This window comes from Triturus cristatus, chromosome 8, assembly GCF_964204655.1.
Source record: "Triturus cristatus chromosome 8, aTriCri1.1, whole genome shotgun sequence".
Classification (NCBI taxonomy): Eukaryota; Metazoa; Chordata; class Amphibia; order Caudata; family Salamandridae; genus Triturus; species Triturus cristatus.
Window position 1 is genome coordinate 367,400,248 of NC_140591.1, and position 17,279 is coordinate 367,417,526.

General features: G+C 46.5%; 1 protein-coding gene across 4 annotated transcripts in view; it reads right to left on the reverse strand.

Moving 5' to 3' along the window:
- Positions 1–17,279, reverse strand: part of SPART (spartin) — a 304,345-nt gene that overhangs the window by 239,095 nt on the left and 47,971 nt on the right. For all 4 annotated transcript variants that reach the window (XM_085621718.1, XM_085621716.1, XM_085621715.1 and 1 more), the window contains exon 2: positions 6,287–7,104. In XM_085621718.1, the coding sequence (XP_085477844.1) occupies positions 6,287–7,102 (816 nt within the window). In that variant the 5' untranslated portion in view covers positions 7,103–7,104. The remainder of the gene's footprint in view (positions 1–6,286; positions 7,105–17,279) is intronic.

Here is a 17,279-nt window from a genome sequence, read left to right on the forward strand (position 1 = left end):
CAGCACCTGCTCTTCTATGATCAGGATTTCATCCTCTTCCGCTTCTCCTTCGTCGTCGTCTTCTTCCCGCGTCCCCTGGGCTACGAACTTCACTTCTTGCCTTTGGGATTTCCTCCTGCATACCTTTTCGTAGTGCCCGATGAGTCCGCAATACAGGCATTTGGCGCCAAACGCTGGGCATCTTTTGTCGCTGGCTGCGTGGTTGTCGCTGCCGCACCTGTAGCAGGCCGTCTTGTTACTCTGCCTTTGTCCTTGCATTCTTTGCGTCCTGGGGTTGAATCTTCTGTTCGATCGTGTGCCCTGTGGCCCCACCGGCTGTTTGTTGTCTGTCGTCCTCCGGTCCTCTACCTTGCACACGGTCTGTCCTGGAGGACTCTCGCGCTTGGCCGCCTCCCCGCATCTTCTGGAAAGTTCTGCCTTCTTTACTAGTGCCACCACCGTTCTCAGTGGCGCGTCCCCATTGGTCCATAGTTTCTCTTGGATGCTTGTGTTCACGGTGTGCATTATGATCTGGTCCCTTATCAGGTCTTCCTGGAGAGTACCGAACTTGCATGTTAGCGCTAGTTTTTGTAGGGCTGCTACATATTCGTCGACTGTTTCGCTTTTGCCTTGTTTCCGGTGGTAGAAGTTGTATCTGTCGATCGCCGTACACACCACTGGCCGATAGTGAGCGTCCAGATCCTCTAATGCGTGTCGAAACACGTCGTCATCAGCTGCTGGTCTATCTGCCTTCACCAAGTCCTGGTATACCCGTTGTCCAGCCGGGCCCAGGTTGTGCAGGAGGATCTTCTTCCGCCGTGAACTTGTGTATGGTGTGTCACTCTCCTCCTCAAGTGCTTCTAGATAGTTGACAAAATATATCCTCCAGTCTTCCCACGGCATCTCAGGTGCTCCTGGCTTGGCTAAGAACGGTACCGGGTTTGTTAGGGAGCACGTCTGGGAGGCCATCTTTCTCCTGCTGCTAGCTCTACCTCCTCCGGTCGTGGGTGTGCTCTCTGTCTCTTCCTCTCCGCTGGCGCCGCTTCCACCATCGTCCTCCGTGCCAGGACTGCTCCCGTCCACGGGGCTGCTGCTTGCTTCTTCCAGGGTGCTCTCCTCACTCTACACGGGTAAGGGTGGGACATGCACCGTGCCACTGCCTGTTGGGCCTCTGCTTTGCGGGGTTTTCCCGCTGCGGCGCGTCGATAGGCGCCCCCTGGGGTCCTTCTGCGCTAGTGCTGGTGCACGCTGACTCCGTTGCGCTGCCGCGCTCCTGTGGGTCGTGAGATGGCTGCTGATGGGCTGCAGTTGCTGCGGGGTTCAACTCGGGTGACTCGTGATAACCCCCTTTTAGATCACCAGCTCGTCGCCATTGTAAAGTAGTGCCCTGCTGCCTCACTTGCCAATAACCACACGTACACTTGGTGTGGTGTTTAAGTGCTTTATTCCTTCACAGGAGCGCCGGCTCGGAGCTCCGTACAGTTTGAATCCGGCGCTCGTACTAACTCTCCGAAATGGCCGCCACCGGACATCCTGTGACGTCACGGGACGGCGCGCACAACACTAGACCGCTACACTACAACCCGCAGTAAGAACTGGACGCCTTTCATTCAATAAGTGTCAGGACGAATCTCAAAGCGTTCCGTTTCACAGCGCTATTAGGCATGAAAGAACAAACGCACTGACCGCATTCTTTTCTTTGTTTATTTGTTGTTAAGAAGAACGGCGTCCTTTAACCTTTTTGCAAGTTGAGCGCCATTAAACATTGAGGCAACAAGACACTTCTGACAGTAAGTATACTGCATAAATGCATGGCATGTTTAAAGCATCATCTGCAAGTAAACATCCACAAGTAACGGGGTTTTTATTGTTCATTTTGACAGAGTAAAAAGAAGCTTATGAATGGTGACAAATAACTAAAAAGTGACTGCCTCATGTAGGTTGAAGATTGGTCCATGTAAATAATTTTCTGCGTCCTCCTTTTGGTCTAAAAGTAAGTGCCCTTTTGAAACAGTCCACTAACTGCAGAAATCACACACTAAAGGTCCTGTTTAGAAAGCCTAAAGCTATGTTCACCGTCTCTGCAGCAGCACCATGAACTTCAGGTAAATTGTTTTAAATACAAGAGATTATAAATAGGTACAGAAGAGGAGACTTCCCACGTTTTAATTAGTCCACTTAATTTCATTTATAGGTTACACCGTGCTTCAACGCCCTGATGACAATCCCGTGATTCACCGCAGTGATTAGAAACGCGTCAGCCTTTTTCACTTTTTCTGCCACATAGGGCAACTACCAAATCCCATGCTCCATACTAAGGGTGTACAATTTATTATGCACCTCGCAGGAGTGGAGCGACATTTCCCATGTGGCCTAAGTTCCTCCACAAAAAAACGCCTATTGAGAGGCGAATAAGGGGACCTTTTCAATGAACATGTTATGCTGGTGTAATTTTGTGCATTTTGTCCAATTTATATGGTTTGTGTGAAATTATTGCACTGTTTTGGTTTTATTTATATTCCCATGGTTGACGTATCCAAACCGCAAAATTTTGTATGTTGAATTGTATCACTTCTCAGGCATGATTTGAATGTCCTTCATAAACATGTTTAGAAATGCCATGACGGAGGCATGCCTCACGGGTATATAGTGCGCTTTAAAAATGTTTGATTGATTGATGAAAAAAATGTAAATCACATGGCAAGAACAGATGAACCTAATGGTCACTGTTTTTTCTCCGCATTAAATAAATAGCGGTCAAATAGATAACCAGGTACCCTTCTCTTGTTGTGTACCTTTGAATAGATGGCGCAGCAGTCTTGGCAGATTTTGGAGTCATGCTCGCTAGCCAAGCACCACAAACAAACCAAGAGTGGGTCTGTCACAGACATCTGCCTGTAACAAGCACCACATGGTTTGAAAACAGTAAGTTTCTATGGGGGCATCCGGTCACACAAGGAGAGAAAATCTCTTGAAAACGTTCAAGAAAAAACTGTCAAAAAGCAACTGAGGGTAGCTCTTCAAGGATCAGTACTACCTGGCATGCAAAGGAAAGAACTGACGTTAGCACACTGGGGTTATACCTATATAGGAACCACGACCTTCTGGCACACAGGTATACTGTTCGAAAACGTCCATGTCCAGTCTGATGCCTGGGTAAGTCTAAAGTATGAAATCTGTGGCTAGAAGTCTTTATCAGATGGATTCATTTTTTTTTAAAAATCCCCGAGTCATCTTTACACATTTTTCAGACCACAAAATGCAACAATAAAATCCAAGTTAAAAGAATGTTTTACAGGCATGTTTTTTGTTTGTGCATCACTGAAATATAAATGTTATTAAAAACATAAATGGTTTTTGAAGAAATATGTGCTTTCTATATATTGAAATGCTCACCCCTGGATAAAGCCAACAGCCCACTTTTTATATTTTGATGATGTTACTCTATGACAAAGTCAGTAAGTCTGCCTTTGTGCACCCAGGAACCTGCGAGACCAACCGCACAAGCTACAAATGCCAGAATGCTGTGTGTTGCAGGAGAAAGTGCACTTATATGGGGTTGGGAGGAGGGCCTTGCCAAAGACCAGGCCTTGCGCCCAACACCAACAGCGCATGACCAAAGGCAACGTGCCGTAAGGGGTAGGGAGCTGACAGGGAGTTGGACACATGTGCCCAACCTCACACACCTTTGGCCGTGCACGATGTGGGGTTGCTGGCCTGCAAGAGATTGGCTGCAGAGCAAGGCTGGAGGTCAAGCCCTACGGCCAACCCCACGGCAAAAGCAGTGCACGGTGGGGATGCTGGTCTGTGATCGGTTGGACTGTCCTATGCCACCACTTATCTCAGGAATCATGAAGCAGCACCAGAGAGAGAAAGTAAATATGGCTCCTGGTTATTCCCTGTAGTTTTTACTCCTTGCTCTGCCCTTAATCCCTACGTGACAAAAAGGAGGCAGTTGAGGGATTAAGGAAAGGTTATGAGATCACTCAGTGATGTCTTTGGGAGTCAAAAGGGTGTATAATATCACATCTTTGATCCTTGCTATTTTCGTTGACTTCTATGTGAATAGGTATGAACAGTTAAGATGATGTAGTTTACTATAGGTTAAATTGAAACTATACACAACATGAACATTATGCCTACCATGGTAGCTTTGGACTGGTATAAAAGTAGTGCCAGCCAGATCCCTGATGGCACATTTGTCTGCACTTCTACTAGAGGAAGTCATTGGAATGATAAACAGTTTTAAAGGTTTCAATAAGAAAAGGCTTTGATCACCTATTAAGCCTGCAAAGTTGCTCTTCTGAAACCTGAAACAAAAAGGCAAGACCTGTGACACTTACTGAAAATTAACAGACATGTTGCCGAAGCAAAATCCAATGAATTCAAAATACCAAACCTACTGACCTCCCTATCCCCACACTATGATTTAAAATATCAAAAACATCAGCTTTTCCCTTAAAGAATTTGAAGGTTGATATAGATATATATATATATGTTATTTTTTTTAACAGAGTTTTATATAGCGCAAACTTGACCCGGTATCGGGTATCAGAGTGCTTTACATAGCACCAGTTGCGTTACATGAGGACACATTCATTTTTGTTAGTCACGGAGAGATTAAGTGATTTGCCCAGAATCACAGGATGTTCAGCGTCATTGCAGAGACTCGAACCTGGTTCCCCAGATTCGAGGTCGACCGCCCAAGCCGTTAGGCCAACTCCTCTCCCCAATATTGACTGATGTTCTCTATTTTGCAGGTACACAGCTATTGCAGCTAAGTGTACTTGTTTGGATGTGTAGGGTAGCCCTGACTTCTGTACAGACAATGATAAGTTGACTGGAACAGTAAACAACCAGGCATTTCCATTGAGTCACATAGAAGGTTTTCTAGTTTTGAGGATTTGTATGCATTCTTGTGATAGCTGCAAATACCCCAATCCTATGACTTCAGATGGAAAATCACAACACTGAGTGATTTGGAGGACAGGGCTGGGTGCGGCAAAACATGGCTGTCTTCCTCTAAAGCTCACGGATGATTAGCTGCCTAAAACCGTTTATGCACTTAAGGTGAGGAGAATGCCTAAAAAATAACTACTGGTGACAATATCACGCTTCTGTGCCACATGGATCCTGCTTCTGTGGGCCAGTTTGTCCCATAACAGCCCTCCTGTAGCTACCCACCCATGAGTCTTGTATACAGGTTGTGGCAGTACGTGTCCTTATAATCAAGGTTCACCATATTGTAGCCTGATTTGAGAAGCAAAATGGCATCCTGCAGAGTCATCACCTTGAAATGCTTGCAAGTAACGTATCAGTTAAGTGCTCCGAGACTCAAGGCTGGTTGCTGACAGATGAACTTTTGGGGGATGAGAAGGTACAGAAAGTATATTCCTTGACTCCTCCAATGTCACAGCACTATCTCAACTGTGCCTTTTAGGAGGTCTGTCTGCACCTCCTCCAGCAAAAGTATATTATGTTAACCTGAGTTAATTTTGTAAAGACAGAGCTGGTGATTCGGAAGGTCGGTATGAAATTTCAGGTCATAGCTGTGAGTATGCTGCCTGCTTAGCTAACTACTGTCCTTGAAAGGACTGTGGATGTTATTAAGGTTATCTTCAGTTACTTTGCATGCCTTATATATACATTGAAATGCTCACCCCTTGATAAAGCCAACAGGCCCACTTTTTATATTTTGGTGATGTTAGTCTATGACAAAATCAGTAAGTCTGCCTTTGTGCACCCAGGAACCTGCAAGACCAACCACTACACCAAAAGGCAGTGTGCTGCCTGTTAAGTACATCTCCAAGCATAACGGTATTTACTATGTGTAGCAAATACCTCACCTGCTTGCACAGGGATCGGAATTTGAGGCCGTACTTGTAAATGGGGTTACAATGTAGTAAAACAGAATCCTTTTAGAAGGTGCATACTGTCTTTTACAAACACCATCATCCATTGTAAACTTTGGTGGAAAATATCTGGATGCATTCTTTCAGACGCTATCTGTGCAACTCTACATTAGATCAAGGACTAGGCTATTGCTACTGTACATTTTGATATATTGCCAAGAAAGGTCCTTCTCCAGCAGAGCTGCTATGCTTGTAGAAAACCAGGTTAGTTATAAGGTAATTAAAAAAAGTTAAGTGGACCCTTCCTAAGCAACTTTCATAGAACAGTATTATAGAATCCCATTCTAAATTAGTAAATTAACATTTCTTTAGCTCATTTGTGTCAACAGAGATATAAACAAATTCTCTCAGATTTAAACTAACATTTGGATTAAAAAAGGTTTGCAAAGTCTTACCTGAAGAAATGCAGGTGGACGATTTTCGGCCACTGCACTTTCGAAGTCCATGAATTTGACAATCCGGAGGTAGCCAGGATAGGATGGGGCACTAACCTGCCCATCTGGTGTCACAAAGAAAATCTGCACACCATGAGGAATTAGGATAAGCTCCTCTACATCTACTCCTATACTCTCAAGGGGTGGTGGCCGCGGACGCATGGAGTAGAAATCCTCTCCAACTGAAGAAAATTCCCCAGAGTCTGTGCCATAAGACACAGTGTAGTGTCCGTCAGAAGCCTGGGGGGTGTAAGCAGGAGGAGGCTCAACTGTTACAGCAGAAGCCCCAGGAGACAATGGATCAAGCTTAGCAATAGGTCCACCACTAGCTTGATAACTTCCATTTGATGTAGATGGTTGTCCTGGAAGTATTAGAGAACTAGGAAGAGGTGGTCTTTCTGGCTTCTCTTTGTGGGGCAATTCTGGAACTAGGGGAGGCATTGGAGACAATGAAAATGAAATTTCCTGCGTGTCACTAAGACCGCCATCCAGAATTCCCAATCTAGTATTCACATTTTGCAAAGTTTCCTGCATCTTAATTTGCATTTGTCTGGCTGACTCCCAGCTGTTTCCAGTGCCTTCATGTCCCTGCGATGAGATACTTAGTCCACGTAACAAATGTTCCCTGCCTTGGAGGTAATACTTTTTTGCTTCTTCCTTAAGGCCGGACTCATCTGTAGTCAGTCCTTTATTTATGAACACAAATGCCCTTTTGTATTCATGCTTGATGGCTATAATATTTACATCTTCTTGAATGCTTGGATCTCCCACCTCCATATCTGAAAAATATAGGAAAGGAAACTGGATATGAATCATCATAAGAACACACATCCTACATTAGAAAAATCTGCAAATACCCAAAAACTTTGTTGACAGTCAAAAAACACAAACCACACTTAAAGATTGATAAAACCCATTCTCAAGAATAAATCCAAGACTTGGGATGTAAATATATTAACACCATCATGTCATGCCACAAGATTATTTTACATTATCATTTCACGTACGCTTTCCAATTTTGCATGAGCGGATAATGTGACAGCGTAATATTTTAAAGAAACCACATTTTAAAAACAGAAGTCAGTTTTATTAATGTTCTCATCCAAGCAGTGCCATAGATGAAACTGCTACTGGCGCTAAAGCATGCTAGGGTTGGGGGTGGGAGCGATGAGGAGAGGGGAAGGTGAGAGGGGATGGGTGGAGGAGATGGTCCAAATCTGAGTTTTTTATGTCTTCATAATGGGCCATTCAGTGCATGCAGTCAAAAAACAGAGTGTAACGTAGCCCTCCATTGTCCATTAATCCACGGCAACATTCTCCAGAGCAAGAAGGAGCGCAGGGAGACGTGCAAACAGGAAAAATATGAACAACTGCAAGAAAATGGTTAATGTATTTGGTGGAGTTATCTATATACCTCATTAGGCATCACTGTACCTGGAAAAGAAGACACTGTCTGCAAGCAAGGTCAGGCCCAGCAACTACATCCTTCCTAATTTTAACATAATTACAAGTGAAGGGGACTCTCAAGGTCAATTATAGTCTCTTTATACACAACACACTGATGGCGAGATTTTCAATTCAGAAACATAGAAATGTTCTCATTGACGGACATCCCCTATGGTCAAAGCTTAAGGTCTGACCCGCCACATTTTTCAGTGGCACCCTCTCCTTCTCAATTTTAAACAACAGAAGGATTACATTTCAATTAACAGATGAAAGTCTGGCCTTATTGCATTACCTTTTTCTATCTCTCAACCTCAACTCAACTTTCTACAACCTCCGTTTACTCGTTACCTAATCGTCCTAATCCTGTCAGTTCCTCTACTATTTCTCAACCCCTTTCCAAATCACTTCTGGGCACCTTACTACCAATGTTACACCCTACTCCCCTATTCTTTTCATTGTTACAACTCAACTGGTTTAATCCCCTTAATAACACAATTCCATTTACTCCTCTCCCTTGCAACTAACCCCCTGATTCACACTCCAATCCATATAACACCCACCCACTGTTATTCTCCCTACGACGAACATAATCTCCCTTCATATTCTACCTCTTCTCCACACTGTCTGAACACACTTGTCTAGCAATCCACCGTTTCTCACCTCCCCACGAGTACAGACAGTACCTACTTCAGCCTGCTCTTCCCAGCCTTTCCTCTACTCTTGGCACATATTATAACCTTTCCCCACCTTCTGCCCCGACTGTCTCTCCTAGTCTCTCTCATCTCCCACGAGTAGGGACATGAAATCTCCTTCAACAGGTGCTCCTCTTCTATTTCTATTTAATGGATTTATAGAGCGCATGGCTGCCCAAGGGCTTCACAGCGCTAAAAAGAGTTCTGACAGTGAACAAGCTAAGCCAATGCCTAATTATTGTGGGAAAAGCCAGTTTTTCAAATTCTTCCTGAAAGCTAATTCGTTTGGGGCTGCTCGAATTTCCAGTGGGAGGGCATTACACAACTTAGGTATCAGATGGGCGAAATATCTACCTCCCCATCTGGCTCTTAACTCTGGTAGTTTTGAGGAGCTGTTGCTGGGCAGATCTGAGATGTCTAGAAGGGATATACCTGGTTATCAGGTTCCTCAGATTTTCCGGCCCAGAACTGTTAATAGCTATATGAGCTATGCAAAGAGTTTTAAACTTAACTCTAGCCTCAATGGGTAGCCAGTGGCGCTGTTGAAGTGCTTCCCTAGCAGGTTGGGGATCTTTAACAAAAGTCTAGCGGCCGCATTCTGTACCACTTGCAGCCTCCTATTGACATACTTAGGTGAACCCAGATAGAGGGAGTTTCCATAGACAAACGTGACATGAGGAGGGATTGTATCACCATTTTCCTCAGGTGCTCAGGGATTACATTAATGATTTTCCTTTCCATTTTGAGCAGGGAAAAACATATCCCTGAAAGCTTCCCGGATTTGCAGTCCAGTGTTAGGGAGTCCTCCAGCCAAATACCAATGTTTTTTTGTAGCGGATTTGGCGACGGGGGGGGGGGGGGGTCTCCCATACATTTGGGCCAATGTATCAGAGGTGAGGGGATGCCCGGATCTCTGAGCAACATGAGCTCCGTTTTCCCCCCGTTCAGCTTAAGACAGCTGTTGGACATCCAACTCACCACTCTCTCCAGACAGATGAGTAGTTCATTATTACTAGATTCGGAGCCATTAGAAAAGGACACCACTAATTGGGTGTCATCGGCATATGACACCACCGATATTCCAAATTCCTGTACCACCTCAGCCAACTGACGGACAAACATTGAACAAAGTTGGACTGAGGGACGAGCCCTGCGGTACGCCACATGTGCTAGGGAGGTGATCTGAGGCGCAGTCCCCTTCCATCACCTGCAAAGATCTATTATCCAGGAAGGAGGAGAGCCACTCCAAGGCTTTTCCCTGAATTACCACTTCCCCCAATCTCACTTTTAAAATAGCATGATCCACAGTGTCAAAAGCGGCACTGAGATCTAGCAAGAGGATGGTGGAAGACCGACCCTCATCAAGTGTGGATTTTAGCTCTTCAGTAACAGCCAGTAAGGCTGACTCAGTACTGCATGTGGCTTCGAAGCCCATCTGGGTAGGATGGAGGATATCATTGGACTCCAGGAAGTTAGACAAACAATGGTTAACATGCTTCTCCATGAGTTTACCCAGGTATGGTAAAAGGGAAATTGGACGGAGATTATTCAAAATTGTTGGATTGAGATTGGCTTTCTTTTGGAGGTGGCTTGATGACAGCATGTTTCCAGGCTTTTGGAACTAGCGCCGAATCTAGGCAGAGATTGAGAAATTCAGTCACCGAGGGTGAGAGAATATCCAGTGCATCCAGTAGCATACGAGGGGGCACTGGGTCCAATGGAGAACGCAATTGAATAGTCCTGATAAGATGTTGGAACTTTTCTTCCTCTAATCTGGGAAAACAGGCCAGGGAAGATGTGGGGGGCGATTTAGCTGTTATAACAGGGATAGGTTCCCTGTTTTTAGGGAATTGATCGTATAGTTCTGTCACCTTACTAGAAAAATAGGCTGCAATGTCATTGCATCTTTTAATGGAAGTAAGAGGGGCATTTGTGTATTCGTGTGGGTTAAACACGGTTTTTACTAAACAATTCCTTAGGAGAGTTTGCTGTCCGGGCTATTTTTTCTCCATAGAATTTGAATTGGGCTAACTTCATTTCATTATGGTATGATCTGATTAGCAACTTCTAGTCAGATTTGAGGGAGGGGTCATAATTTTTTTCTCCAACTTCTCTCTAATGTTTAGCATTGTTTTCTTTGTGCGAGAAGCTGTTCATTATACCATGGGGCCATTCTAGAGGAAGGTTTGATACTAAAGGTTCTTTTCGGTGCACAGGTATTGGCAGATTGAGTAATCCAGTGTTCCCACTGCTGGTATTTTTCATCTAGGTTCCCCAAAAGGATAGGGGAATTTTCCTTGAGGGTGGTTTGCCATGTTTTAGAGTCCACTTTAGACCAACTCCTCTTAGTGATACTTTGAACTAAAGAAGTGTGCACTTGCAGTGGCCTAGGTAACGTGAAGGTGATTAAGCAATGATCTGACCAAGGTACTGGCAAGGGTTTAGAGACTGTAAGTTGCGGATCATTAGACAAAATAATGTCCAGAGTATGGCCCTTCTCATGGGTAGGTAGAATTACAATTTGGGTAAATTGCAATGCTTCCATGTCGCCTTGAAGCTGTCTGATATGATTGGAATCGTGCTTATCTACATGAAGATTAAAATCACACAGAATTGTCCATCGAGTTTTTTCTATATTAAGGCTAGATATTTGATCAGTTAGTGCCTCTAAAAATCTGTTACTAGCACCTGGGGGCGTATACATCAATACCCCTGAAAATGCATGGGTGGGGGAAAGGGCTAAACGAAACTGAGCGCTTTCACAATCAGGAAGCGCAAAGTCGGATAGGGTGCATTTCTTTATGAATGACAACAATGCCACCCCCAGCTCTGTTAATACGGTCCTGCCTTTGTAGCCGATAGCCTAGAGGAAGGGCAAGATGGATATCAGGACCTGAACTGATATTAAGCCAGGTTTCAGTCACAAACAATATATCTGATTCTGATTTCAGATAGATGTTTTATTATAGAACGAGCATTTATCGATTCCATCTTCCAGCTACCTTCTTTATCGGTATTGACCCACGCTTGGCTTGTAAGGCCAGTGTTGGTGGTTGTCATATAACCGCAGATGGGGCAGGAAACCATAGGGGAAAGAGAGTTGTGAGTTCCTATCTGGAGCGCACAGGAATGATGTGGTTGAGGCCTGATTTCTAGTAGCTGCTTCCTAGAATACATATGGGTACCTGTGTTATATGGACCAGATTTACTGGCCCATGGTCCCGGTCGGGCGCAGATGGTCTTGCCATCGGTCTGCCTTCGGAGTGCCCGCTGCTCACATCCGCTTCACCCCCGGCCCTGAGTGCTCATTTAAATGGAAGGTGGAGTCGGCAACTAGACCGCCGACCTCCAACCTCAATCAAAACTCTATGGTGGCCAGGTCCCACTCTGACTCTATGGTTCCTGCAAGGGAGGGGGGGGGGGAGCCCTGCTGTTTACGAGGCTAGTAACAGTGCAAACAAGCTGAAATTCAAATCAAACAATGTAAACAATTTTAAAATCGCTATGTTAAAAAAAATGCACCCCACTAAAGAAGCAATCTCAAGTTAAAAAAGGTTCACACGTTGAAAATAGGTTTCAAAAGGAGAATAAAATGTGCGCAAGGCAGAGCTTTCACTGTAGGTGCTCTTCCTTTCCTCTCCTACTGGCACATATCCCAATTCTCTCCCCACCCCTACCCTGAGTGTATATCCAACTGGATCTCCTGCTAATAACTCCTCAAATGTCAAGTTCTTCACAGCCAACTTTAAAAACCAGAGCCCCAAGCCCCACTCCTAATCCAAACCAGTACTCCAACGCATCTCCCCTTACACCATGACATAATACATGCAGATTGAAAACAGGGCTACCTGCAAAATTGCAGTGGCTACTCTTCAATACAACAAAAAGTGCGTGGTCACATAAGTGAAGCGATACACACTGCAAGATCACAAACATGTCAGATCCAAATGAATTGGCCTTCAATTATGCAATGGTTTCTAACATCCTGACCGGGGCCCCCTTAGTACCGTGGGATATCAACTTGAAACAGACCCTCGCCCAGATGAGCTATTGGGAATCACTGACTCAACTGTAGCAGACCAATATAATATCGAAGCTCCATGGAGTTATCATGACGGAGCACCTCCAGGCAAAGGCAGCACCAAGAAACCTGATAGTGCTCAACAAGCTTATCACTTTTCTCAACGATGTGACTTTCTGAAAGGAATGGTCATGCATCGCTTGGAAATGCACTAGAGATTGACAACTGCTAATAACAAATACGACTAGAAGAATATCGGAAACAATGCTTATCCACGTCGAGACCAGTGAAAACAATCTAAAAACTGTGGCGCAGAAAACATCTTATGAGAAGAGACTGGATGAAATTAATAAAGAGGTCGCTCAGCACAAGAAATTCCAGACCCAAATCAAGATCAATAAATTACAAAAAGATGTCTGGAAATTTAGTCATGATACAACGTTCCCCTATACAATGGATAAATATGATACTACTGACAGTAAAGTACTTCATCCACAGAAACAAGGGGGCAGAAGGGTAGAAAGAGACCAACACTTCGAAACTGGGCCTTCAGCTCCAACGATAGGAGCTCTGGGAGGGAGGAGATCAAAAGGGATCATTTACACACTTATTCACCACCCATTGCCCAACTAGGTTTCCCATTTGTGATTTGGCTTTACCTATATTAGCAATTACTGCCTAGATTGCCATTTACACAAGGTAGACCTCTTTTTTTTATTTAAGAAAGAGGCTGGTGCCCAGGCAGGAGGAGACAAAAAGACACCATGTTGATGAGGAGCACAAGGAAGAACTCCCAACAAGGTCCAAGCAAAAGGACAACATAGTTGTTAACCTTAGCACAACTAATGTATCAGAGTCCCACATTCAGGTTCTTACTATAGGTCAAAGTTTATTGCTAATGCCACATCTTGATAAATTTAATCTGAGATGTGAGTAGGCACAGTTCTTCCAGAAGGAGAGATTAAAATTCTACTTCCAGGACTGCACTGAATCAGTGGTCTTGAAAGCCCAATACAGTCTTTACCAGTTGAAGTCTAGACATTTGAAAAGGCTGTCATTCACAACATCCAATCTATTGACACCAAGAACCATAGGGTCTTTCATAATTTGACACACCAGGAAGAAATGGCATTTAGAGCACTGGAAAATAATTGGGCCCTAGTAATAAAATTAGCTGATAATAATGGTAAATAGGGGGAGGAGCCAAGATGGCGACCGGAGCAGACGCTTGAGCGCCCGGCTCCGTCGGTCCGTGGCCTCGGACTACTATCCTGATGCCCATCCTCGCCGATTCTCGAGGTGCACCGTGTGCGAAGACGCGCTGACCGCGCTGCTGCTTTCCCGGAGTCTTAACCCGCCCGGATGCCCGAGTTCTGGGTGCTTTTGTCCTCGGCACTGAAACCCTGCGCCCTTACGGCCTTTGCCTGCCTCCTGGAAGCTCCGCAGTTACCGGACCAGCTAGCGCTAACCTGAGCCCCGCGGTCCCGATCTCGCCTCGCACCATGGATCGTTGCCTGATGAGCCCGGGGAGAGACGGCCGGACACCTTCTGCACCCTGTGCCTGACGGGCTGGAGCTGTGGGGTGGGCCCCGGTGCGGTGAGTCTCCTGCCCCGCTCTGAGGACCGAGCTGTGGGGGGCTGCTGCCCCCTTTGCCTATTGCCTAGCCAGCGGCGAGGGGGACCGGCGAGAAGATAAGCGACTGTCGGCCTTTCCTGTTGCGGCATAGACCTGAGGGGAATTGACCCCTTGCCACGACCCCCCCCCCTGGCCATTGCACCGTATAGCGGCAAAACATGGCGTTGAGTGCCTGCTCGCGGCTGGGGGGTGACACTCCGGTCTCGCCCGCTGCTCACTTCGCCCTCCCTCTTCCGGACACCAGCTCCACAGTGCCGTCCCGGATTGCTGCCGATGTTGGGGCCCGGCTTCCGCTGACATGCGGCTCCGTTCTGGCTGTCCTGCGGGACTTTCAACTACAGATGTGCGCTGGCCTGCAGGCGCTGAGTGAGAGGTTTGACCCCATACTGTCGGCTGCGGGCCGTGGGCGCACTGTTTGTCATCCACAGGGCGTGGGTCCTCCGGGGCTCTTGTCCTCTTGCGGGGAAGCAGCGGCGGTGTATGACTGTGCTACACTGGTGCCTTCATCTAGCGCTCCCGGCGCCCAGGGTCCACCGCTCTCCACCTCAACCGCGGATATTTTGTCCCCCTGGTCATGGCTGCCTGCTTTATTGTTCCCTGCCTCACCGCGTCCGCGAGGCTATCCTGCTGAGCGATACCTAACGGCTTCGAGGGACCGTCCGCGGTGGCCCACTGCTGCCTTTTTGTGGAACTCCTGTACCTTACTTGCCAGGTTTGGATTTTATGTGGTGCAACGAGGGACCTCAATCGATGGTCGGCGGCCATTTCGTGATCCTACTTCACCATCCTCTCACAAGCGGCCATCTTGTCTTTGTCTGCTCGGGACACGGGGCCTTCACGCAGGAGCTGGTTCAATCCCAAGCCCGCGATCGGGCCAGGGCTAGACTGACTTCTATCGCTATGGTTTATGGACGGGCTGGCCTGGGACTGGGACTGTATGTATGTTTTGCGCGCACTCGTCGCGACTTGTATCCCTTGCTTAAACTGTGGTGCCATGGTATCTTTGCATGCCGTTTTTTGGCGTAGAGGGCTCTCAGTGTGTGGGGGCCATAACTGGCTGATGGTTCGGGGCGCTCTGGTGTCCAGTGGGCTCCTCCCCACCTTCTTTTTTGTTTTCTTCCCTTCTTTACTCTGTTCCTACTTTCTCTCTTCTCTATATTTCGGGTTCCTTGGGCGACAGGCACTATGCTGGGGGGGGGGTAGGCCGTAGCCTCCGCATTGGTGTAGGGTGGGGGGGTAATACTCTGTTCTCAATTAGTTCTATGGGCCTTTTTTCTTTTATGTCTCTGTGCTCTACTTTCTTCGATTCGGGGTCCGGGTGTGGGGTGGATCGAGTGGGGGCGGCTCTGGAGGGGTGCGTACTTGCTCATGTGACTATCCTGATATATCTCTGCTTCCTCACTGATTGAGATTTTACTCCCATTGTTGTTCTTACTGATGTTGCTGCTCGCCCGTGTGGTGAAGCTATCTTGCGGACTCGAATCTACTTTGCTCTTATCCTTCATTGACTTTTTTTCTCTGATAAAATTATCAAAAAACTTAAAATTAACCTTCACCTCTCCTTCCCCGGGTTTCAAAGATATCTCCAGTATGTGACTCATAACCGGTTGTTAATCCTGACCGTTGATGCACGGGGGCTGTAATGTGGGTATCAGTGCTTTACTGTATCGTGGCCGGCCTGACGGTTGTAGGCCCGTATTTGTTCTTTTAAGATGCACGAATAAAGGTTTTTTAAAAAAAAAAAAAAATAATAAAAAATAATGGTAAATAGGTTTGGACCTGATGACATGTAGGATGAAGATGGCAAACTCCACCTATTGAATTAGGGACAAACCCACCACTAGAGTAAAGACTAATAGCAAAAGCATGGTTGTAGAAGCACTGGCACTAGGATGGGTTACCGCTTAAGAGGCTGAGGTTCTCATCGCAAAGGAGTCGTGCATTGGACAATTTTACATACTTCAAAAAATTCACAAAGAAATATTTCCTCCTCCTGCTAAACCGCAGTCTCGGGAATCAACTCACTTTTGGAAATCTTTTCACAATTTTGTGGATGGCTTCTTAGGCCACTAGTCAAGAAAATGCATTATCATTTGAAGGGTACAAAAGATGCATGGGGCATACGAGGAGATCTTACTGTTTTTTTTTTTTTTTTTTAAACCGTTTATTACAAAACTCAAAAAATATACAAAGATGGGCCTACAACCTTCCGGCCGGCCGCTAGCAGACAAAAGGAGCATATGATACACATTGTAGAGCGTGTGTTGCGGCTGAGGAAGATGCACAGGAGTTAGCAGCGTTGATAGCCACACCATCCGGACCCCACTGTACGGTTTCATTTTGAACTGAAAGAACAACCAGAAAAACAAACCCACAAGGCAATCCACAATCAGAAATAGCAGCATGTGCTCCCCTGAGAGGGGGACCCTACCAGTCCATAGGAGTATCAAGAAGGGGAAGAGATCAGGACTAGGGCTGGGTAAACTCAATGCCCGGAACAAGGAAGATAGGTCGGCTAAGGGGATGGGGCAGGCGACGGATCGGGCAATAACGGCGGAGCACAGATTCCCCCGCGGTAGGCGTTCCAGGGGCCCCATACTTTCACCCATGTCCCAGGCTTACCTCTCGCCACATACACCACCTTTTCCCGAAACATGCACCAATCCATATGTTCCTTCCAGGCCGAGACAGTCGGGGGCCACTGGGATCCCCACAGTTGAGCAATATCACGCTTGGCCACCATATATCCCAGAGTCACCCACCACGTCTGTGGCGCCGAGTAGTCGGTAGGTTCCCACACATTCAACAGGCATCTCCTCGCTTCGGGTAGCAGCACCACATGCGTAACCACACGCAGGACCTCATGCACACCACGCCAGAATCGCTCCACCTCCGGGCATTCCCACAACACGTGCAGAAAGGTCCCCAAAGCGCCACACCCACGCTTACACAACCCGTCCACAGCATAGCCCATACGCAGGAGCCTTGGCCCCGTCATGTAGACTCTGTGGAGTATCTTGAGCTGGACGAAGCGAAGGCGGGCCGGTATGGCCACCTCTTTCGGGGAGGCCACCGCAGAGGTCCAGTCCTCGTCGTCCAGCTCCAGTCCATCGGCAACCCAAGCCTCACGAAGGGCAGTCAGCAATCCCGAGCGGTCAT